This window comes from Triturus cristatus, chromosome 4_2 (genome assembly GCF_964204655.1).
Source record: "Triturus cristatus chromosome 4_2, aTriCri1.1, whole genome shotgun sequence".
In the NCBI taxonomy this organism is placed as follows: domain Eukaryota; kingdom Metazoa; phylum Chordata; class Amphibia; order Caudata; family Salamandridae; genus Triturus; species Triturus cristatus.
In genome coordinates this window covers 325,642,728-325,668,483 of record NC_140586.1, presented here as the reverse complement: position 1 = coordinate 325,668,483, position 25,756 = coordinate 325,642,728, and the positions used below count along the sequence as shown (strand labels likewise).

At 48.8% G+C, this 25,756-nt stretch overlaps 1 protein-coding gene across 5 annotated transcripts in view; it reads left to right on the top strand.

Annotated features, from left to right (window-relative positions):
* The window catches only part of SWT1 (SWT1 RNA endoribonuclease homolog), a 976,200-nt gene that overhangs the window by 397,735 nt on the left and 552,709 nt on the right, over positions 1–25,756 (top strand). For all 5 annotated transcript variants that reach the window (XM_085601694.1, XM_085601692.1, XM_085601689.1 and 2 more), the window contains one exon: positions 17,518–17,611. In XM_085601694.1, coding sequence (XP_085457820.1) covers positions 17,518–17,611 — 94 coding nt within the window. The remainder of the gene's footprint in view (positions 1–17,517; positions 17,612–25,756) is intronic.

The following is a 25,756-nucleotide window of genomic DNA, read 5'->3' as shown; positions in this document are numbered from 1 at the left end:
TCTGATTGAAGAGCTCTCGTGTGAAGGCAAAGACGTCTCCTGCTTCTGCGTTGCGTTTCACCCCCCGGATGCGTATGTTGTGCCGCCTCGACCTGTTCTCCAAGTCTTCCAGGTGAGATTGAATGTCCACCTGCTGGTCATGGAGCCGTAAGAGATCTTGATGCACCAGGGAGAGCTCCGTGTCCTGAGCGTCCACCCTGTCCTCCACCGCCTGAACTCGTTCTCCCACGCCGTCCAGGTCCCTCCGCACCTCCCTGAGCTCCGCCGCGAGTTCCTGCTTCATGCTCTTAAGTTCCTCCCGCTGCTCCGCGAACAGCGACAGTAGGAAGGCCCTGGTGACCGGTTCCGATCCCTCGTCTCCAGCTCCTGACGACCGCAGCACTTCCGTCGCAGCCACCGAGGCCCCAGGCCCCGCCGCGGCCGCACCTCCCTGGCTCTTGGCAAACAGCTCCTGCAGCGACTTGCTCTGCGCCTTGTCCTTGCCTTTGCCCCGCTGGGTCGCCATGGCATAAGGGGGCACCCCACCGGGCCGACGCCTCAAGTCCGGCCCGGGCCACCTCCTGCGGGATGCAACCAGCCACCGCTCGTCACGGGGGAGGCCCGATGATCACGGCCCTCCTTCTCTCCCCCAGCAGCGCGTGGGCACCAGGCCCTCCCTTTTCTGGGTGCCCGCCGAACTCCCCGGCTGTGTCGCTCCACCGGGGGGGACTCCCAACCCCCAGTCCTCTCACCTCCGGGCCTCGATGTGCTGCGCTCACCGGCGGCGGCCAACCAGGGAAGGCCCCGACTCCAGGCGGTAGTCTCGCGCGGCGGGGGCGTGTAGCTCGTCCCCGGGCCACCCCCTACTCGAAGGGCTCACGCGTGGCCTGCGGCTGCTGTCCCGAGCCCCGGCGTGGGCGTAGGGCCTCCATCCGCTCTCTCCGGTGCTCCGCTCCTTCCGCCCGTCCGGGCCGGCGCCTCACCTCGCCTCCCGAGGCCTCTGGTCGTCGCGCTGCTCAGCCCACGTAGGCACCCCTCCTGGGACCTCGGGCTCCGCGCCACCAACGTCGACCCCCGTCGCGATGTCCACAGGGGCACAGCTCTGATCTCTCCCCTCTCCGTCCAATCAGCTGAGCGCCTTCGCGCCACCAGGGCCCCCGCCGGGGCCGCGCACCCTCTCCGGGTCTCCGGCACGCGAGGCCGGGGCTGCGCTCCACACCTCAAGGCCGCGGCCGGCCGTCTGCCACCCGCGCCTTCGCGGGGACCGCACTGCACAGCTGGGCTCCCCGGGTGTCTCCCGATGCTCGCCTCCGTTGCGAGCGTCGCCGGCGGTGCTGTGTGCCGACGGCGGAGGGTAGCCTCCGTCCCGATTCGGCGCTGATCCCGGGCGGGCGAGGGAGAGACAGAAAGGCACGCCTCACCTCACCGCCATCTTGGCCACGCCCCCCCATGAATGCTATTTAAAATGTTTTTGATGATGTTTTAAGGTTTTATTTTTATATTTGTGCATTCATGGTTAACATATTTTAACTGAATACAGTTCCCTTGATTATGATGATATGTGCTTCATGACTAATGCGGGCAGATAGTGAATGACCCATGTACACACGTGTCATAACATATGCCGTCAATTTTTATTTACCTTTCTGACATTGTACAAAGATGAATACATTAAAATTTGAAAAAAATCGAAAACTAGATTCACATAGCGGAAAGAAGAAAAGAAGCAGGTGAGAGAGCACAGAAATATATGCACTCCCTTTGAGTGCTGACACAAAGAAATAAGCATTGGCGAAGCCAATAGATCTCACCTTTTGACCTACTGGCTCTGCCAGTGCTTTGTGGTGGGGCTTAATAGCATTTTTTAACAAGCATTGGCAAAGCCAATAGGTCTCGCCTTTGGGACCTTATAAGTGTTTAGTCAGAGCTATTGGTTTTGGCTTATGTGTTTAAGCTTTAGTGTTGAGCAGTGTGGCTGCTGTGCAGCATGTTGGAAAGTTATAATTAAAGTGTTATAAGCATTTTTTTGTTACCTTCTCTACAATTAAGATGAGATTATGTCTAATTAAATGGCCTTATTAAAATAAAAATGTATATAAAAAATGTTTAGTGTTGGCAACTTTTTCATAACTGTTCTAATGTTTATTATAGTTTTTTTTTGAGTGGGGGCAGATATAAATAACAGGAGAGTAGAGATTGGGACACGGTAGGTGAATTATAATTTGAGTAACGGACGGATATTAGGGGAGAATTAACAGATGCCAGATTTTGAGGGTACTATGGAGCTATAGCAAGAGGCAGCCCTTACGCAAAAAGTGAATAACATAGCCAGCAGTGCACTTTTACCCCATTCTTTACTCTTTTATAGACCCCACCCTCCTCTTTGTATCCAACAATAGAGCACCGTTATCACCATTGAACACGAAAACATGAAAAGGGAAAATAAAGAGTGGGGGAAAGAAGGAAGGACAGAATGCTAATATTAATAAGAACAGAGCAAGAAAAGAACAGAGGATGAGAAAATTAAAAAAAACTGACGAGCCAGTAATGGCAGGAACAAGAGAAGGAGATTAAAAGAGTCAAGAGGAAGAATAAATAAATAAGAAAGGGGGGCAGAAGAGAAGAAGAAGGGGGAAAGGGCACTATGAGAAAGATAAAGGCGGAAATAAATAAAAAGGTTAAGATGAAAGAAAACAGTGAAAACACCACCATCAGGCAACAATGCCCCTCATCTCTCCATAGCCCCTTTCTCACATCCATGTAATTTGTTTAAAGCGCTGGTAAAGGCTGGCTTTACTAATCCACTCAGCTATCCACATAAAATACAGACCTGTTCTTTGCAGCAGGCATGTTAACCATCTACGCTACTTTAAAGCAAGTAAAAAGTGCCACTAAACAAAACTTCCATCTCTCTCTCTCTGTCTAGCAGGATCATTAATCACAAGAGTTATCTTGACATTTTTGTTGCTGCCTGAAACGTGGACACCCAAGAAACTCTGCGGCAGGTGCTTTTAAATATTAAATTAGGCTAAACACAGCACGCCCCATCAGGTCAGCGTCCCCCTCCAGGTCAGCGCCCAGTGCAGCCACACTGGTTGCATTTCCCTAAAGCCAGCCCTGGAATGTGACCTCTGTAGTTTGCATAAGGGCAATATTTTGGCCCCTGCGCTCTGCACTAAAGTTGAGTCTTCCATGAAGTGTGGGGTGAAGGTTGGTCTCAGCTGCCTTTGAGGATGAGCCCTCCGTAGTGTGCTTGAGTGTAATTAATGTTTAGACTCTGCAGTGCGAGGTGAGCTTGAGTCCTGGCAGCAGTTTCGGGGGAGGGTTGGTCCCAGCTGCTGTTTGAGCTGAGTGTGAGGATGAGACCCCTGCAGTTTCCTCCATAAGTGTACTATCATGGTTTGTGCTCTTCAGTGTGCAGTGAACTTGAGTCCTTCATGCAGTGTTGGGTGAATGTTGATGCCACCTACATTTTGGGCTGAGTGTGAGGGTGAGAGCCCTGCAGCTTCCATGAGTGTGACATTTGCACCTGTGCAGTGTGAGGGTGAGCGCGCTGTAGTTTGTGTTAGTGTAATTAATGTTTAGAGTCTGCAGTGCGAGGTGAGCTTGAGTCCTGCAGCAGTTTCGGGGGAGGGTTGGTCCCAGCTGCTGTTTGAGGTGAGTGTGAGGGTGAGACCCCTGCAGCTTCCATGAGTGTGACATTTGCACCTGTGCAGTGTGAGGGTGAGCACGCTGTAGTTTGCGTTAGTGTAATTAATGTTTGAACTCTGCAGTGCGAGGTGAGCTTGAGTCCTGGCAGCAGTTTCGGGGGAGGGTTGGTCCCAGCTGCTGTTTGAGGTGAGTGTGAGGATGAGACCCCTGCAGTTTCCATGAGTGTACTAAGGTTTGTACTCTTCAGTGTGCGGTGAACCTGAGTCCTTCATGCAGTGTTGGGTGAATGTTGATGCCACCTACATTTTGGGCTGAGTGTGAGACTGAGACCCCTGCAGCTTCCATGAGTGTGACATTTGCACCTGTGCAGTGTGAGGAAGAGCACGCTGTAGTTTGCGTTAGTATGATGAATGTTTGAACTCTGCAGTGTGAGGTGGCTTTCAATCCTGGCTGCAGTTTGGAGATTGTTGTGTGACTGAAAAGTCACACCTGTTGCATTATCTTCAGCGCATCTACACATTACGACCCAAAAGTACAGGATCTTGTACTGGATGACACCGCAGACAACAGATACCGCTACGAGACATTATTTATATCAGACTGGGGAAATTCCACACGAAACGCAGGACACGAGTGCATTTTACGAACAAGAAAACCACTTCCAAGAAACTTCATGCACCAAAACATCCAGTAAAACACCGCTCCAAGTACAGACTGGATACAAGGAAGGACAGCTTCTGAGAAAGAAATCAGTTGAGGTGTTCTTCGAAAGCTGTGTCCGAAATGCCCAGGGCAGGCGGGGCATCACTGGAGAGGTCAGTCATGAAACTCAAGCTCACACAACAGGACACTCGGCGCAGGGAGTGGGAAGATGTGCACAGCAGGGGTAAAGGGATGGCCAGTGCAGGTGACGCTTTTCCTTTGTAAAGGAAATCCTGCTGGCGTCACATCCCCTGCTGTGCACATCTTCACACGCCATGCCGCACAGCACATCAAACGTACTTACGTGAAATCCCTGCTTCAGGCAAGGATATCACCTCGGTGGCACCCCTCTCAAAGAAAACAAAAGGTGGGGGGCAGGGAGGGATGCTGAAACCTTCAGAGGCTGGCTGCCTCCGGCTGGTTCTGGGCCTCTCAGAAGGGGTCATTAAAATCACATTCTCGGATTCTAAAGCATCCGAGAACAAAAGTGGAGGCTAAATACAAATGAAAGTGGGGGAAAGGTTTTCATTCCTTCATTATTTTAGATCACTGCAAATCAAGAAAGTGTGTTGTGCTGTCATCTGAACCTTGGCAGCCCGGGCTGAAGATGACGACGGGGGGGGGGGGGGGGGGGGGGGGGCTGGCTGAAGCCCGTTCAGCCCAATGGGTGTGGCGCGCCTGAGTCATATATATAGCCTGCTGCCGAGGGACTACAATGGTAGCCCTTTTGTCGAGTTATAGGCCCAAGCCGCAGGCCTGCAATTCAACGGAAGGATTCTGATTGGCTGTTCAGCTCCCAAAAGTCTATACCGGATGCTAACATTATGGAAGATTCGTGACGTCAATGGTGAACTGTATAGAATGTTCAGATGGAGCAGCGAATCAGAGGGTGGGCTCTGACTCCTGCAGTGTCTCGCGGGATGAGTTCAGCGAAGATGGGAAGGAGGCAGGGGCAATATGGTATATTGTACACTCCCTGGCCACCATTTTTACACCATTTAATTTCCAGCATTGACCGAATCTCAATTTAGGGAGAAATGTGCAATATTTGTATCAGATTCTTAGAGGCGTAAAATACGTGCATGAGATGCTGAGCGAGAGAGGTCATTTTACATAGCACAGTTTATATCCAACCCTCTCGCCTACTTCCCCACCGCCCACCCCTGCCTGGTGAGGGGGCAACATAAATAGAGCTCTCAGACTCTGGGGGCGCGCAGAGGCTGACAGGAGCTCTGTCTGCCACCCAGGCAGCCCTCGGCGCGCCCCGTCTTTACATATGGAAAGTGTGTGTCTGTTTAGGGCACTTGTGGCTTTCGTGAAGTGCTGCAGCTTTTGTGACGGCTGGGGTGCAGAAGGGTGCGCTCAGCTGTGCAGTGACACCCCCCTCCCTCCATACAGAAGACCCAGCCCCTCCCCTTCATCCCTTTTGTGGTGAGAGGGGGTAGCTGGGAACCAGAATGCTTGGAGTTTCACTCTGTATACATGAGAGTGCAGCCTGAATGGTGTTTGCAGACGGCGGGGAGGACGATAGAGAATGGTGCGGAGGAGGGGGGTGCTGTGTGTGTGTGTATGTGTCAAGAGGTGGGGGAGGGTGAGAGAAAAGGCCACGTACAGATCACAAGAAAATGAAAGGAGTGTTAGGCGAGTATAGACAGACTGAAAAATATTGACAGCGACAGGATTAACAAGCAGGAAGGGGGTGGCAAATGGTGTGCACTTTGATGTCCTCAGTGGCCGCGAGGCTCACTGAGGACATCAAAGGGGCCACGAAAGTGAAAGCAAACGAGTGCTTTCAGGCCTCCAAATGGTGCACGCGCCCGGACGGCGCACATGCACTGTATTTGGAGGCCTGAAAAGCCACTGTTTGCACTTCCAAAACTCGCTTACTATAAGTCTCGCCAGAACAGCGCTAAAGCGCTGTCTCAGACGAGACCTAAAAAGTAACACATCATGTTTTACCATGCATTCACATGCCTGCAGAATGACGGTACCATTTTCTTTTCATTTTTATTGACTGATCTAAGATGGCAGGTGCCGCTTAGTTCAGTCATTAAAAAGAAATAGTAAGTGTTAGCATCTTGGCCCTCCTAAAATAAATATATACGTTTGATAAGTGACAGGGGTGTGGGGCAAAGGAGGAGTGGATGAGGGGAGAGGGTTGAAGGAAGCGGGCAGCGGCATGAGGAAGAGATCAAAAAGGAGTGGGGAGATGCACACGAGGGAGACAGCAACAAGGAGTGTGGCTGTGGCGTAGAAACATACAGGAGAGAAAGGTAGCAGCTTCGAGGGAGAGAGTAAACACAGAGTAGGGTATTTGCCAGAGAATGGGACAAAAACTCAAAGTGGAAATAGCTGTAAAATACATGCACTATGATGGAGTGCTTAACCAAAAAGGAAATTACCAAAAGTGATAAGTGGAAGGACATAAGTCAGCCAGTCAAGAGGATGGTAAGGGGGCTACCTTCTAGGGGAGGAGCAAATATAAGAGGGACAAGGAAAGTCATTGAATAAGAAGCATGCAAATGAGCCAAAGTAGAGCCAGACAGTGTTAATCGGTAATTAGGATGTAAGCCCTTGTAAGTTCCTAGTAAGCCCGTAATAGGTCTTTTGCAACCACACAGCTTGCACTGTCTGGTAGGCTCAACCTTAAATTGGATCCCCTCAAGGCAGCAGTGGAAGGATACTATGCATCCAATCAGAACCATGTGAAACCGAAATTCCAAAGGACAAACACAAGAACAGAGAGAGAAGTAATTGAATCAAGAGCAGATGCTAGAGATAGTCAAAAAAGCCATCCAATTATTAGCAAGAAGCTGACCCAAAGCCCACTCTTACTATATATTTATTGGCAGTGGAGGCTCCTCCGCTATGGCGGAGGAGCGTGGCCCCCCAAAAATGGCAGGAAAGGAAAAATAAAACAACACTATTTTGATTTCTCCTTTCCTGCGGAGTCTTGGTGGCGGGCCTAGGGGGTGACAGCACTGAGGGGAGTGGTAGTGCACTCCCTTCACTGAGCATGACGGTTTGGCCAGCCATTTCAGGCTGGCCAAACCGCCATGTGCAGTGAAGCTCTCTCCAACCCCAGCTGTATTGCTGGGGTTGGAGAGAGCAGGCACAGACTTCCAGTCTGTCCTGGAGCGCTAATCTAGGGCGCTCAGTCCAATACTGAAGCAGCTCTCGCATGAGAGCCGCTTCAGGATTTTCCGCCTGGGAGGCTGGGAGCCTGTGCCTGAGGAACAGAGGAGCGCGACGCAGCCGGCTGAAGGTAAGTTTTTAAAGTTAATATTATTATTTATTTTGCCCCCCTCCCTTCTCGACCCCTTTACCTCCCCCACTCGCCACCCAACCCGCCCGCCCGGCCACTTGTAGCAAACACCAGCCCCTATTGTTTATTGGAAACAATAAGTCTGGCAATACATTGCTAAAGCTGGCTGTAGTCCAGACCTAACTAATGCGTCATGTCTTGTATTTCATGAAAATTGTGAGTTATGATGAAGTTATGTTTCATTCCTAGTGTAGAGTCGTACTCGTTGCATTTTTTTTATAATGATGACTATTTTATGGATGAATTTAAATATTAACAAAGCTCAAACGAATCAAAGTGGATATTGTTAATGTATGTGTGACTAGTGCAATACACATGATCTACTGTGCTCATTAATAACAATGCAGTAATGTCCCAAAATGCTAAAATTAATGGTGATAATACTCTTGTTGAATAGGCAGCAAGCACATGGTGAGTTGTTACTCTTTTGATGTTCTTGTGTGATGCATTCTTGGGTAATAGGCAGAAATCAGAAAGAAAATGGAAAAACTAGGTAGGTGGCAATGTGTGACCCACCTCATGAATACTAATGAGGTAGATCGCAATGTGCGACCCACTAGGAATCTCAGCCATCACAGGGATGGTGGCCTGCCATGATTGCTTTTAAATAAAACAGGATGTGTTAAAAAAAAAAAAGTAGGGACCAATTGAAAATATTGCAGGCCTTTATTTTTTTTTAACTCTTTTTATTGTTAAACTTGCACCCACTTGATTGTTACAACAATTAACATTACCACATCCACATAATTGCCTCTAGTGCATCAATGCCCATTGTCGAGAAGTTCTTACATTGGGAGATTACAATTTATTATTCCCTCCTGCTTGACCTCTGCCTGAGGGTTTTCCCATTCTCAAGTACAATTGGGGCACATATCTGTTCCCTGGGTGTGTTCCACTTGCTCCAGATGTGTTCCCATTTCTTGGGGCACCCTCTCTTATCATCAACTGTCCGTTCTGTCACCATTGCCCAGTCCGTATCCCTCTCCCATTCTCCAATGGTGGGTGGGGCATCGACTCCCCATTTTCGTGCGATGTTTTGTTTGGCTATAACAAAGCCTAGCGTGACCAGAATAAGTTCCCCACTATTGAGGTCTGTTGGTCCCCATATATTTATGAAACAGCTGCCTACTGTTTAAAAAATAATTTTGTAAACACTTTCAAAGTGGAAGGGTTCCCTTGAGGACTCTCTCCCATTTGCAAATTCATTACCACTACACTCCTGTAGTCAGTAAAGTATTCATGTTTTGCGTACGGATTCCTGTCACTAACTATCAATACAGAATGTATGTCGATACTTCGCATACCATTACTTCGCGTGCTTTTAGTGCGATGTTTTTACTTAGCATAAACCATTACTTCGCAAGTTTTAACTGCGCATGCATATCTGAAAGAAAACCGTTAGTTAAGATTCCACACCTTAGAATATCCCCAGGCGTCAGACTGGATCCGGAAGATTTTTCGTCAGTAATACCCGTTGCGCGTCGCTAGGCGTCGTCTGCGGCTCCGCGTCCGTCGTCAGCGTCGTGCGCCGGAATGACGTCGTCGGAGTACTTAGACGCCGCCCTCGCGCGCTGACGTCAGTTCTTCTTTTTTCCGCACCAGTAAGTGCCGATCCGGGAGAGCTACCCCTTTAGTCAATTTTTGACTAACTTTTTCGACTCTTTTTGGTCACTTCTCGACTCTGGTGCCGGTAGTATGCCTGGTTTCAAGGCCTGCGACGACTGTCACCGACTGATGTCGGTGACCGATCATCACCGCCGGTGCCTGTACTGCTTGGGCCTCGACCACGACGCAGCGTCGTGCTCCGATTGTATGGCCCTGACCTCGAAAGCTAGGCGGGAGCGGTCCCGCAAGCTTCTCGAGCTTCGCCACTCGGCTCCGCGCCGCTCTCGATCCCGGTCCAGAAGGAGGTCCAAGGATCGGTCGCGGAGCCGCACTCGACATCGTCACTCGTCTGGCTCGAAGTCTTCGGGTAAGTCGAGGCACTCCAAAAAGTGACACCGCTCTTCGGACTCCCCTCGCCGGTCGCGCGACTCGGCCGAGGGTCCGGGTGGTTCCACCCCCGCGGCTCCGCAGGAGCCGCAGGTGCCACGCAAGTCCCCATACCCGACGGTCCCTGGGACTGACGCGACGCCGGCGGAGGTCAGTGCCTTCCTCTCGTCCATGAGGAGCCTGGCCCCGCCGTCGACGCCCGCTGGCGGCTCCGGCCCCGGCGCCGTTGGAGGCTCCGGCCCGACGGTCCCCGAGGGGCCCGAGCCTGGGCCCCCGTCGACGCCGGTCGACCTCGTTACGCCTCCTCCTTCGGCGCCGGCACCGATACCACCCCCGACGCCGGCTCCGGTCGACGTCGATCCCCGGTTCAGCCCCTGTCTGGTCCCGACGCCGATGAGGCGCCGCCCGACGCCGCATCCGACACCGCTAGAGACACAGATTGTCTATCGACCGGCTCCGATCATTCCTCCTGTTTACCAGGAATCGGATGACGGGGGCGAATGGGAGGGGTCTGACGACCCTATGGCCTTTCAGGGCCAACTTGCACAGGACTGGGCAGATGAACTGGGGGAGGCCAGTGGTTTGGATACCTCACCGGACACTGGATTCATCTCTCCTCCGACTGTGGCTTCGGAGGAGGGTGCAGCTTTTTCTGTGGTGCTGCGCAAGGCGGCAGAAGCCCTTGGGCTTGAGCTGCCTGCCGTGGCTGTGAGGACTAACATCCTCACTGAGGTGCTTGAGTCTGCCGCATGCTCCACTGAGCCTCTGCTGCCATTCAATGAGGCCCTCACTGACGTTCTGCAGGGCACCTGGTCCAAGCCCTCCACAGTCCCTCCTGTGGATAGGAACGTTGCCAGGCGCCACCGCCCTGCTCCAGGCGACCCCAGTTTTCTGTCCCAACACCCCACCCCCGAGAGTCTGGTTATCCAGGCCTCTACCTCCCAATCCTCCTTCCTGTCCGCTCCTCCGGACCGGATTCCAAGAGACTGGAACAGTTTGGTAAGAAGCTGTTCTCCTCGCTCAGTTTGGGCCTGCGGTCTTTGAACACCGCCTGTCTCTTGGACCGTTATTCCCACTCTCTGTGGGATGCGGTGGAGGACGTGCTGCCACTGTGCCCGGAGGAGGCCCGGGTGCGGCTTTCCTCGGCCCTGGCTGATGGGAGAGATGCAGCGCGCCATGCAATCCGATGTGGACTCGACACTACGGACTCGCTGGGTAGGACGATTTCTACCACGGTGGCGCTTCGACGTCACGCCTGGCTGCGGTCCACGTCTTTTTCAGGGGATGTCCAGAGCACCCTCATGGACATGCCTTTTGATGGCGCTCGCCTTTTTGGTGAGAAAGCGGACAGTGCGCTGGCTCGCTTCAAGGACTCCCGGGCTACGGCCACGTCCTTGGGCCTCTCGGCCCCGCGGCCACAAACTTCCGCTTTTCGCTCCTTTCGTGGCCAAGGAAGGGGCACCTCCTCACGTCCGCCTAGCCACCGGCCGCAGAACCAGCCTGCACGCGGTCACGGACGTGGTTTCCGCCGAGGCGGTACTGGAGGACGACGCGGTCAGTCCACATCCACCCCGGCAGCATCCACCTCAAAGCCTTCCTAGTCCGAGCTTTCAGGCCCATTCCACGCCAGTGGGTGGCAGAGTTCGCCATCACCTGCTCCACTGGCGTTCCATCACGTCGGACAGGTGGGTGCTGCAAATCGTCCGAAGGGGCTACTCGCTCCCCTTCGAGACGACCCCTCCAGCCATGCCACCGCAGCACCACCGTATCTCGGGGGATCATTTGAATCTTCTCCACGAGGAAGTTACGGCCCTCTTGGCCAAGGGGGCCGTCGAGCGCGTTCCGAGCCCAGAAGTAGGTCGTGGTTGTTATTCCCACTACTTTCTGGTTCCCAAGAAGGGCAAAGGGGGCCTACGCCCTATCTTGGACCTCCGGAACGTCAATGCCTTCCTCCGGAAGGAACGGTTCAAAATGTTAACTTTGGCTCAGGTTCTGGCTGCCCTCGACCCTGGAGACTGGATGGTAGCGTTGGACTTGCAGGACGCATATTTACACATCCCCGTCCTGCCGGCCCACCGGCGTTACCTGCGGTTCATGGTGGGTCAGGAGCCCTTTCAGTTCACCGTGCTCCCCTTTGGCCTTACCAGTGCCCCTCGGGTGTTCACAAAAGTGATGGCGGTGGTCGCAGCTCATCTGCGCAGATCAGGGGTTCCAGTCTTCCCCTATCTCGACGACTGGTTGTTGAAGGCGGGCTCGCCCCGGGCAGTCGTCTCCCACCTCCAGACTACGGCGGATCTCCTGCATTTGCTGGGGTTTTCCATCAACGTGCCGAAGTCACACCTGAGCCCCTCTCAGATGCTCCTCTTCTTCGGAGCGGTTCTCGATTCGGCGCAGTTCCGGGTCCATCCACCGGAGCAGCGGGTCCGGGATATACAGGCCCTGATTCCCATCTTTCGGCCTCTATCCTGGGTTTCGGTCAGGCTAGTGTTGCGGCTTCTGGGGCTGATGGCCTCCTGCATCCTGCTAGTGCATCACGCCAGGCGGCGCATGCGGGCTCTGCAGTGGGACCTGAAGTTTCAGTGGGCCCAGCATCACGGCAACCTGTCCGACCATGTCTTGATCTCGGAGGGCACTGCACAGCAGTTGCAGTGGTGGCTCACGGACCGCGATTGGGTCACGGGCAAGAGCCTCTCCCTACCCCTACCGGAGCATGTCGTAGTGACGGATGCGTCCCTCCTGGGATGGGGTGGCCATATGGGAGTGGCGGAGATCAGAGGCCTCTGGTCTCCGGCGGAGTCTCGCCTCCACATCAACTTGTTGGAGCTGAGAGCGATCCGACTTGCACTGAAAGCCTTCCTTCCCTCTGTCCGGGGAAGTGTCGTGCAGGTGTTCACGGACAACACCACCGCCATGTGGTATTGCAACAAACAGGGCGGGGTGGGGTCGTGGACCCTTTGTCAGGAGGCTCTGCGCCTCTGGACATGGCTGGAACACCAGGGCATCACCCTGGTGGTTCAACATCTGGCGGGTTCTCTAAACGCCAGAGCAGACAAACTCAGCCGCCGGTGCATGATGGATCACGAATGGCGTCTGAACTCCGAGGTGGCGCAAGGTCTCTTTCAGCAGTGGGGAGAGCCTTGGTTAGATCTATTCGCCACCGACGAGAACGCGCAATGTCAGCAGTTCTGCGTGTTGGAATTTCCAAGGCGGCACTCGCTCGGCGACGCTTTTCGTCGCGAGTGGAGTTGCGGTCTGTTGTACGCCTTTCCGCCTATACCACTTCTGCTCAGAGTGCTGAAGAAGATCAGGCGCGACCGGGCCCAAGTCATCTTGGTGGCTCCGGATTGGGCATGAAGGTACTGGTATCCTGAGCTACTCAGTATGTTGACCGATCCTCCAATACGTCTGCCCCTTCGGGAGGATCTTCTGTCGCAGCAGCAGGGGACGGTCCTCCACCCGAACCTCTCCAGCCTCCACCTCCATGCGTGGAGATTGAGCGGCGGCAGTTGATGCCATTTGACTTGCCTCCTGTAGTCTGTGATATCCTTCTGGCAGCCAGGCGTCCCTCCACAAAGAAGGTATACGCCTGCCGGTGGAGCAAATTTGTGGCATGGTGCACAGCAAAGGCTGTGGATCCCCTTTCCGCCCCTCTTTCTGAGGTTCTCCTCTTTCTTCTTTCTTTGGCCCGGAAGGGCTCTGCCCTGGGCACCTTGAAAGGTTATCTTGCTGCCCTCTCTGCCTTCTTACGGCTTCCTGTCAGCCCTCTCTTTTCAAGTCCCCTGTAGTGTCACGCTTTCTTAAAGGCATTACTCACACGTTCCCTCCTGTCCCTTTCGTAATGCCTCAGTGGGACTTGAATCTTGTCTTAACATTCCTGATGTGCGCTCCCTTTGAGCCTCTTCACAATTGTCCTCTTCGTCTTCTAACTCTTAAGACTGCTTTCCTGGTAGCCATCACCTCGGCTAGACGGGTGAGTGAGCTCCAGGCTCTATCGTCCAAGCCTCCTTTTCTATCTGTTCATCCGGACAAGGTTGTCCTACGGCCTCGTCCTTCCTTTCTCCCGAAAGTGGTGACCCCCTTTCATCTTGGGCAATCTGTCACCTTGCCCACCTTCTTTCCGCCTCCGCATCCTTCCAAAGAGGAAGAGCGGCTCCACCGTCTGGACCCAAAACGTGCGCTCTCCTTTTATTTGGACCGCACAAAACAGTTCCGAGTGGACGGCCAGCTTTTCGTTGGCTACGTGGGTGCAAAGAAGGGAAAAGCTGTGCACAAACGGACCATCTCCCGGTGGGTCGTTTTGTGTATAAAAATCTGATATTCCTTGGCGAAAAAGGACCCTCCTGTTGGGCTGCGAGCCCATTCTACACGGGCCACAGCGGCTACTACTGCTTTGGGACGGGGAGTCCCTTTGCAGGACATCTGTCAGGCGGCGACGTGGGCTTCGCTGCACACGTTTGCCAGGCACTATTGCCTAGACAGCCAAGTCCGGAGGGATGGCTTCTTTGGCCATTCTGTCCTCCAGGACTTTCTGGTGTGATCTTGGTTCACAGACCCACCACCGGGGTTGGTATTGCTTGGGTATCTATTCTAAGGTGAGGAATCTAACTAACATGTTTCTTTCAGATGAACAAGTTACTTACCTTCGGTAACGATGTATCTGTAAGAAACATTAGTTAGTTAGATTCCTCACCGACCCACCCATCCTCCCCGTTCTGCGAACTGACATCTAGGGTTAAGGCTATCCCTTTCAGGGCCCTAGAATTTTTTGGCACCAGTGTCGGTCTCTTGCATGGTTCTGCGTTCCTGGCGCGGAAAGCTATGTACAAGAACTGACGTCAGCGTGCGAGCGCTAAGTACTCCGACGACGTCATTCCGGCGCACGACGCCGACGACGGACGCGGAGCCGCAGACGACGCCTAGCGACGCGCAAGGGGTATTGCTGACGAAAAATCTTCCGGATCCAGTCTGACGCCTGGGGATATTCTAAGGTGAGGAATCTAACTAACTAATGTTTCTTACAGATACATCGTTACCGAAGGTAAGTAACTTGTTCTTATAACGCAAATGGTTATAAATGTACTATGGTTTATGCTGATTAAAAACATTGCACTAAAATCATGCTTACACTACACTACCTTACACTACCTTACACTACTTAAACACCACTACACTACCCTTCCCCCTAACACTGCACTTCACAACCCCCAAAACACTACCCTAAAACAGTACCCTACACTACACAAACACCACACCACTACCCTAAACCCTAAAACACTCCCCCCAGCACGACCACGCCCCTACCCCCAAGCCGGTCCCTACACTAAAACACTACCCTACTGTGATACGGACAGTGCCGGAAACGCCGTTCCCGTGCCCTTCAAGATGGCGACGTCCGAATTCCAAGCGGAGGGCAGTGGCGGTGGCGGTCTAGTCTTCCAGGTAGGGGCGGATGTGACGCCCCGCACGAAGACGAGAGACGCGAGCGAGGTGGAGACAAAAAGGGAGGAAGAGGAAGCGAAGGGGAAGTTGGAAAAGACGGCGGAGAGCGAAGGAGTGACGAATCCAGAGAGAGAACAGAGGACCGAACAGCAGAGCCGAAGTAGCAGAGAGGAAGACGCGACGGGCGGCGAGGCCCCAGCTGGTACCGCTACCGTGTCCAGTCGTCCCTCGGAGAGCCAGGACGCCGAGACACCCAATGCTACGGTCCTGGAGGACTGTAGCTCCAGGTCAGTGTCTTTCCTGAACTCTTTTAAACGCTGGACTGGGAGGGCGAAAGCGGGGAGAGCCAGTAAAAGCGGGCACTAGTTAGGTCCGTCCTGCTCCTCACATTTCCCTTCCTCACAAACCCTGGTGAATAGATGCATAGGTGGTGGGTGAATCACACAGTCACGAGAGTCAAGACTTTGTTACTGACGGGTGGTTCTTTCTGTGTTTCCTTTATCTCCCGGGGACGCCAAAACAAACCTGAGGACCTCTCAAGGAACTGACCTGAAGTTGCTCACACCAGAGGGACCTGCAGAAGCGGTTACCGGACCTGTTGCTTTGTCTTTATATATTCACGGACTTCTGTTTCCCCTTTCTTTTGATGGACTTTATCAGTTACCCCTAAACAACCATACCCTTTACCTGCAATAAACAACCAGCATAATAACTCCCGTGTCGTTAGCTCTTGTCCTAAAAGGGTCGATCATAGGTCAGGGTGGCCATACAACTTACACCTACACTACACAAACACCACAACACTACCCTAAACCCTAAACCACTACCCTACACTACACTAACACCACATCACTGCCCTAAAACCTAATACACTACCCCCTACACAACCTTCCCCCTTCCTGGACCCTACTCTCTAACACTACACTTCACGAACCCCCGACACTGCCCTAAACCCTAAAACACTACCCTACACTACACAAACACCACAACACTACCCTAAACCCTAAAACACTCCCCCCAGCACGACCCTGCCCCTACCCCCAAGCCGGTCCCTACAATAAAACACTACCCTACCCTACACTAACACCACATCACTACCCTAAAAGCTAATACACTACACCCTACACAACCTTCCCCCTGCCTGGACCCCACACTCTAACACTACACTTCACGACCCCCCCGACACTACCCTAAACCCTAAAACACTACCCTACACAAACACCACAACACTACCCTAAACCCTAAAGCACTGCCCCCAGCACGACCCTGCCCCTACCCCCAGTCCTGTCCCTACTCCCAAACACTACCCTGCACAACCCCCCGACACTACCCTAAACCAAAATACACTACTCTACACTACAAAAACACAACTACACTACCCTAAAACCAAAAAGACTACTCCCTGCACGACCCTCCCCCTACCCTTAACCCTTAAATACTACACAGCCCCTCTTAACTCTCCCTCCTCGGTTCCTCTCTTCTCCTTCAGCCATGGTTCCTCTTCTCCGGGCTTCCAGCATCAGTTGTGTGGAAACGGAAGCGCAAGCGTTACAACGCATGCGATGTTACAACTTGCGTAGTAAAGGCTACGTGTTGTAACAGCGCATGCGTTGTAACGCTTGCGAAGTAATGGTACGCGGACTAACATCAGCGTACTAAAGGCTGTTTACCTTCAATATATTCCATTGTGATTTGGGATTTTGAGGGGACGTCCTAAACTCTTCCCTTCCAAATACCGAATTAGGATTGGGTTGCAAACACAAATTGCGATTTGGTAACTTGTTATTGAATTGCAATTTGGTGTTTGTACATAAGAAGAAGCATTTTTGCAATTGCAAATGGCACCGCGAAAATACTTCATACATCTGGCCCATGGTTCCGAATCTTGTGTTGCCGGTTGATATTTGGTCTTATGACTGATCTTCTAAGCAGTCTTCTAGAAGGTTCTTTGTTTCAGTCCATTTAGTATAGCCATTTGTGATCTCTATCCCCAGATTGTCTTGCTTGTAAACCGTTTATACTGTAAGCAGGCATTCCTTGGAAGGAGATTAACAGTCAGTTTTTATTCCCACTGATGCATACCACTAAGGCATTGCACTAAGAGATCGGTTTGCTTAGAATGGATTTAACCAGAGGCTTTATTATAGATTTATTATCCAAATCAGAAGTGTAGAAAAAATATCAAATATATAAAAAGTGATTTAAATTGTATACAAACGTTTAAGTCTAAGTAGCAAAGGAATTGTTTTCTGTAATTGTTACGTTCAAAATGAGGAAGAAATTGTGTGCTCATGTTTTCCAGACCATGTGCCTATTGTTTTCTCCATAGAGATCTACACAACTTCCTTAAACTGTGTGAAGTTCTGTATTTTCGTGTAATAACATGCCATCTTTGGATCTATTGATAATGTAATGTTCTCTATTTGCAGATGGTTTGAATGCTGAAAATAACGATGACAGAGTTCTGCATTGCTGCATACAGTATCAGAAACTGTATCCCAATACTAGCCTTCTGCTGTGCTCGTAAGTCCTATATTTTCTGAGTAAAATACGCAATATGGCACTTATCGCCAGATTGTTGATTTATGCCTATCGTTTAGAAATGTGCAGGTTTCGTCAGCTGAAGATAATTGCGGAGTCTCCTTGCAAGTTGTGAAGGAGAGTCCTGATTTTATTAAAGACAAAAGAAGCAAATATCATGCATTCTCTTTTCCTACTGTTTAGTCATAATCCTGTAGTCCCCACAGGACATTAGAGAACATATAACCCAGTATAAAAAGAGTCAATTAGAGTATAATGCCCTCTTTTCTTGATGGGTCCATCGATGAAACCGAAGACCAAAAATAGAAGAAATCCCAGCAGTAGCCACATAACGTTCACTTTCCAACACTGGATGTCATCTGTAATTCAATTCTCAGTATCCTCTGTAATCTGAGGCTATGATGGATACCACATCCACCCATCAAATTGATGCCTGATTTGTTACTGAGAAACTACAGGCAAGACCAAAAGACAACTATAATTGGGTGAGCAAATAGTTGGAGGCATAATATTCACCTCTGTTGTTGAAATCAAGACTTTCTTTTACAACTGCCTCGAAGAACCTGCAATTTCGTTACTTACACAACATGAAGGGTCTATTATGCATGTTCAAAGTGAATTCATTATAGACATTGCTGCATGATCAACAGGTTTAAAATAAAATGTTTTAAAAGTAGAAACCGTAGACTAATCTGTGACCTTCAAGATGTCTTCCAATCTAGCCCCTGCCCAAAAGGCCTCAGATTCCATGTCACCATTGACTGAGAGTGCCCCGAAAGTGGATGTGTCTACCCCCACTTTTCCATCACCAGCTTAATCCATCTAATTAAAGTCGTGGTTGTAGCAGGAGAAAAAGGCTTCCGCAAAACGATGAATAACTGAGGTGCAGAGGTTCTCACCCCTTCAGTCACCCCAATATGTTGTTAAAGACACCATACCACACACAGTTTGGGATGAGTAGCAAAATATGGAAATTCCGCAAAGGAAGACACATTTTTGCTCTGCCTGGAAATGCAAAAATGAACCCCTGTGGGTGTGACCTCCAAAGCCGTGATGTCCAGTGCCCTAACATCTGAAACACTTTTAAAAGAGTTTAAACATAAAAGCATCACTATCTGACAACCATTTAATCGACAAAGAATCATTATCACCCCAGGTCTCAAACAAGTGTAGGACCAGATTAACTGCCTACCATGATTGAGGAGTGTCAACATACCTAATACGCTTCAACAACCTACATATCAAAAGATAGTCACCTATTGTTTAACCCTCCATCTTCTCACAGTCCACTAAAATAGCCGACCTATAGCCATTAATGGTCCAATAGAGCTGCAAGAGTAGTTGGACACCCCCGTAATTCCTGCTGAAAAGGGATCCAAACCCTTTCCAGACACCAGCTGTGGCAGAAGCCTCATCCTGAAATGTAAGCCTTGACGGTGCCAGTTGCCCACAAGACTTCGATGTAACCTGAAGCTTCATCCAAACGTCCAGGAGCAGATGCAAGCTTCTAGAAAGGTTCCATATCCCCAAGATCATTTTGTTGTTCTGTACTAATCTATGGGACAGGCCATAGGGCTCATCAACATCTGAGGGAAAACAGGTGACTGTACAGGGTAATCTGTAGAGAGTTCCAGAAACATGGGAAACCAACGTTGATTCCCCGAGAAGGGGGTCACCACCACAACCCTCGTCTTTTGCATATGAATCTGCACCAGCATTAGCACTATCATGACAAATGGAGGGAAGGCATAGTGAACCCCACTTGACCAGTCTTGAAGGAATGCATCTGTGACTAATGCCCCCAGATCTGGCCTACAACTCCATAGATCTGCCAGCGGCTTGAACTGATGGAAATCTAACTTTCATTTGCTGCTCTCAGACATCTTCCTCAAAAACCAATCTGCAACGAGATTCAACTAACCTGGCAGGTATTCTGCCACCAGAATTCTTTCCTGCCGGAGACCGGACTCCCACAGTGCCTTCACCAATTTGGTTTCGACCGAGTTCCTCTTAGTTTGTTGACGTACTTAACAGCTGTCAGATTATCCATGTGAAGGAGGACCATGCATTCTATCCTTTGGCTTGAATTGCAAAGGAGCTTACAGAAAACTCCAAACAATTTATGTGTCATGATGATGTTATCTTCCGCCAGTCCGGAAGGTGCCACATCTTGCACCCCATCCCCATAGACTTGCCATGGATTCTAAAACAAGAACTGGGGAAGAGTGAACAATCGCTCTGCTGTTCTAGGCATCTATATGGACGATTCTACAGGATCTGCCCTTGTCTTGCTGTCTAATGGGACCAATTAAAAATAGTGCTGGCCTTCTTTTTTTTTTTAAACTCTTTTCATTGTTAAACTTGCACGCACTTGATTTTTACAGCAATTAACATTACTACATCACATCATCGCCTCTAGTGCATCAATGCCCATTGACGAGTAGTTCTTACATTGGGAGATTACAATTTATTAGTCCCTCCTGCTTAACCTCTGCCTGGGTGTTTTCCCACTCTCAAGTACAATTGGGGCTTATATCTATCCCCTGGGTGTGTTCCACTTGCTCCAGATTTGTTCCCATTTCTTGGGGCACCCTCTCTTATCATAGACTGTCCTTTTTGCCTCCATTGCCCAGTCCGTATCCCTCTCCCATTGTCCAATGGTGGGTGGGGCATTCACTCTTCATTTTCGCTCGATGTTTCGTTTGGCTATAACAAAGCCTAACGTGACCAGAATAAGTTCCCTACTATTGCGGTCTGTTAGTCCCCATATATTGAGCAGACATAGTTGTGCTGTTTGTTGGATTTTCTTGCCTGTCACTTTATGAAGTTGTGCCACTATCGCCCTCCAGTACATTTGGATAAGAGGACATTCCCACAGAAAGTGGAAGAATATGCTTTCTGCCTTACATTGTCGTCTACATCTAGAGGCATCTTTCGGTTTCATTTTTGTCATAGTGTTACAGGACTCTGATTTGTATTCGTTTTAGCCTGGAGTTTATGGCTACTTCTCTTGGTGAAGCGAGCGCCTCCTAACAGTCTTCATCTTCTAGTTCTCCTAAATTAACCTGCCATTGCTCTCGCAATTTTGTAAGGCTGTCGGGCATAGCGTTTAGTAATTTTTGGTATGTCTTCGATATAGCTTTACCGTCAATTCGGTGGCATAGTAGTCTGTCCTCTAGCAGGGACGATTCTAGAAGGTCTGATCCCGAAGGGAGGGCTGATATTAGTGCATGTCTGATTTGTAGTTACCGGTAAGTCTCGAATGCTGCCATATCGAATTCTTCCCGTAGCTCCTCTAAGGGCTTGATCTTTCCTTTTGCCCATAAGTCACCTAATTTGGAGATGCCCATCATGTCCCATTTGTCGAACCCCGACTGTTTAATCAGTTCTCCAAGTATTTCCGAGTCTCATAATGCTGTAGACTGAGTTCTTTTATTTTCCCATCCCAGCTGTTTTGTTACTATGTGCCAGAGATGAACTGTTTGTTGCTTTGACCCAGTTAGTACCCGTTGTTTAGGGTTCGTATATAGTGCCTGTCTGTAACTTCTAGGACCCATCAGGAATATGTCCGTTTGATATGTGGGATCAGAGTGTGGGCCATATATCCAGTGATTAATTACTGCTAGTTGAGTTGCCCAATAATATAGTTGGATGTCCGGGAGGGCTATACCACCATCGTACAACCCCTTCACCAATTTACGTGTGGCTATCCTCGGGGGTTTCTTCCTTCCTTTTGTTTTTTTTGTTTTTTTGCTTTTTTTTTTTGAAATTTTTATTTGAATACAGGCTGAGGAATATAACATTCAGTAGTACATTAATACATGTATTCAGAAAACAGAAGAAAAAAAGAAAGAACCAATCAAAAACAGAAAACAGAGGAGAAGATCCACACTATTCCATAAATGTGCCCCAGTTCTTTTTATGTTTGATCAAAGAGCGTGCCCCCCTAAGATTTGCTAATGCTAACTCCATCAAGTGAATCTCGGTTACAAGCGCCCACCACTCCCACATCGTTGGTGGGTCGGGGCGAATCCAAGCTCTGGCCAGAGTTAATTTTGCACAGGACATAAGGATTGAGGCCAGAGCGAGCTGTGGGAAGAAAGTAGGATATATGTCTAGTAAAACCGAAGCGACAGAGAATGAAGGCAGCTGAATATGTTTGATTTCAAGAACCTTCTGAATGTCCCTCCAATAATCTACAAAAGTGGGACAAAAAAACAGCATATGGTCCAAGTCGACTGCAAGAGCGGAGCATTTGGGGCATTTTGTGCGCTCGTTGGTAGAATTATTAGAGGACCATCTAGATATAATTTTTGGAGTGTGGTATAGCATACAACTCGTTCTAAATTGTTGTAGCCTTAAACTTGAGGATCGTACATTTTCGTTAATATTTGAAAAAGATCGTTCTATCTCCTTTGATGTAATATTAGAGCCTAATAACCTGCTCCATTTATCGGCTAATTTAGAGCAGTCGTTTGATTTAAAACTAGTAAGAAGGCTATAAGTGTTGCTTATTACAGATTTAGTTTCTGTAGAATATAAATAGTTCCATATATCGCTATCAGAATTCTCCGTGAGATGTTTTTTATTGATCAGATAGTCATGTATCTGTCGGTATTTATATCGCATAGTTTCAGGAAGATCATAAAGCAATTTTAAGGCATTAAAGTCTAAAAACCCTTGCGTGCCATATAGGTCCCCTAATACTCCAATGCCCTGCCTTGCCCAGTCGTTGTCATTTTGTGCGTAGAAAATCGCTGGAAGCCCAGGGTTGCCCCATAAAGGTAGTTTAGGATGAAAGAAAGTGGTTTTGCAGAAGGTTAGTATGTTATCCCAAATTTTTTTTAAATCTCTTGCAGTCTTAAATTTGACTCTTTTAAAGTAGTTGGGATCGTTAGCACGTAATAGAAACATATTTGAATCTTGTTTTAACATAAAAAAGTGATAGAAAAGTGCGCCTCCTCTGTTTAATAAAGAACGAATGCGTAGAACAAATGTGGACCAAAAATATAACTTGAAATCAGGGAAATTAAGTCCTCCAATATTCGTATTATTTTTCAACAGACACAGCGACCTTCTGGCTTTTTTATAGCCCCAAATGAAGCTGCTGAGTACCCCATCTAATCGTTTGAAAAAAGCGTTGTTTAGAGCTAGAGGGATAGAACGAAATAGGTATACAAATTTCGGAAGAACTTTCATTTTAATTAAGTTAATTCTTCCGATTATATTCAAAGGAAGTCTGTGCCATTTTTTAAGTGTAAGTGAGGTAGATTTAATTAATTCATCATAATTTATGTTATTAATTTCTTGGAGTTTAGCTGTTAGTTTAACTCCTAAGTATGTTGCGGTTTTACAAATCTCAGGGACCGCTACAGCTGGGATATAATTAGCTATAATTTGGGTCTTTTGAATATTGAGCTTGTATCCCGAAACTATCCCGAATTTCCCAGCCTCAGACACAATACCTTGGAGTGCCTCCACTATGTCTTGTGAGTAGACCGCGATGTCATCGGCATATGCTGTTATTTTTAATTCTAGTGTGCCTGATCTAAAAGGAAGGATTTGAGTTTGAAGTTGAAGGGCGGACAGAAATGGTTCCAGTGTAAGCGCAAATAGAAGGGGAGAGAGAGGGCAGCCCTGACGAGTTCCACGTGAGATTGGGAAGTCTATAGAGGTCAAACCCCCATAGCAAGTGCAAGCCGTAGGATTATCATACAAAGCCTGTATACCTCGTAAGAATTGCCCCCCAAACCCCATTTTGGAGAGGACACACCAAAGATAGTCCCATCCCACACGGTCAAAAGCCTTCTCGGCATCCAATAAGATCATTCCGAGTGGGGTGGATTCTGTTTCTGCTACGTCGAAAGCTGTGATTGCCGTGTTCACGTGTGTGGTTGTGTCCCTCCCAGATATAAACCCGTGTTGTTGGGGATTAATGATTTGGGGCAGAATAGGAGATAATCTTAAAGCCAGGATTTTTGCGAATATTTTAGCATCAGTGTTAATTAAAGATATAGGTCGATATGAACCTCTCTCCTCCTTTGGTTTTTTTTTTTTTAAAAAGAAGATTATTTTTGCTTTGTTCCATGACTTCGGAGCTTTGCCGTTAAGTCCGACATATTGCATTACCTTCAGTAGGAGGGGGGCCAGTTCGCCTAAACATGCTTTATACAATTCCAAAGGTATTGTATCTTCCCCTGCTGATTTCCCTGTCGGTAGAAGGTCTATTGCTTGACATAATTCTGCCTGGGTAATGATATCCGAGAGTGGATCCATACTTAAATCGGTAGGCAAATTTGTTGAATATTTGTCCAGATAGTCCAGTATTATTTCTAAATTTGGTGCGTTTTCTGGAGTATATAAGGTTCTATAGTAGTCTGCGAATTGTTCTACTATATCCATCGGTTGATTATACATTTTGTTGCCGCCGCCCCGAATGTTGATAATCTGTGTTCGGGCTCTGTCGTCAGCAACTTTATAGGCCAAGATTTTGCCAATTTTATCCCCACCTTCATATTGTGTTATTTTATATTTATGAATATTTGCGCTACTCTTTTGAATAAATTTAGTTTTAGCACTATTTTTGAGTAAAGTGAGTTTGAGAGCTATTTCTGTAATTGTTGGAGATTTTGATCGTAGTGCGGAAGCCAACAATTCTTCTTGTGTCGTTATGTCGGATACAATCTGAGCGCTATATTTTTTGCGTTCAGAGTTTTGTCTAATCAAGTATGCTTGGGTAAAGCCCCTGATGCTTGCCTTGCAAGTATCCCAAACCGTGATACATGTAGCTGTGTTGGTATTAATTTCCAAAAATTCCGTCAGATGTAATTTGAGCTGAGTCAGATATTGCATGTCTGTGACTAGATGCCTAGGGAAGGAGAATGGTCTGGGCGAAGACCGCCTATGTGGTGTAGTAATGGTCAGAATTATTGCGTTATGGTCTGATGAAATCCGGGGGCATATATCCATGGTGCTAAGTTTTAATATATTTTCGCTAGCCAGTGCCATATCCAATCTTGAACAAGATTTATGGGGTGCGGAGTAATATGTGTATCCTGGTAGATTTGGATTTAAGTACCGCCAAGCATCTTTAACATTGTGGATACGGCATATTTCAAGAATAGAAGACCTGGTTTTATGCATCCTTTGAGAGCTGCCGGAGCTGGTTGTGTCTATTTTATAGTTCATGATGCAGTTGAAATCACCCATAATAATAAGTTCTCCCTCCCAATCTAAGAGTTTAGTGCTCAGCAGATCAAAGATTATCGTTTCATCTGTGTTGGACCCATACACAACACATAGTACATATTTGTGATTCTCATAGCTGAACTGGGCAGCTGCCCATCTGCCATTTTTGCAAGGGAAGGTCTGTAAAATTTCGATTTTAAATCGTTTATCCTTTAGAATCGCGACCCCTCTTATGGGATGCTCAAAAGTAGAGCAAACCACAATGTCGTAGCCTAGTTGATTAAGTATTTTTTTGTCCTTCCCAACAATGTGTGTTTCTGAGAGAAGGGCGATATGAGGATTGTGCAGTTTTAATTCTGCTGCGATCAATAGCCTTTTATTTTTGTGATTAAGCCCGGCCACGTTCCAGGCCAAAAGCTTTATCTCATACATTTGTAAGTAATTAAGAGCTTAGCCGGGATACCAAATGGCTTTATGCATTCCCTGTTGCTTATAGATATGTGACGAGAGATTAGAGCTAATATGTGCGAAAAGCAATTTATTCGATCAGCCTGTAGACATTTTTTTAGTGATTTTAACCCCCCCCCCGAACCCCCCACCCTCCCCTCCCCCATCCACCCAGGTTCCAGCCCCGAACAGGGGAAGAACCACCCTAGTACCACCCTAGTACTAAAGCTGCCGCTGGAAAGGCAGCGCGTGTAGCAGGTCGTCCAGGGGGGCCCCCTAGCTCCAGCCTCCCATAAGTAAAAAGTCAGTATCTATATTTTATATGCCAAAGCTAAGTCTTATCTGTGCCTGTGCTGAAGCTAGAGATATATGCTTCCGCTTCCTTGACATCATTGAAGTAATAAGTACGGCCGTTCTTTATAACCTTGAGACAGGCCGGCTCCTGCAAGTACGCCTGGCCTCCGCTAGATTTGATGGGATCGATCATTTTAC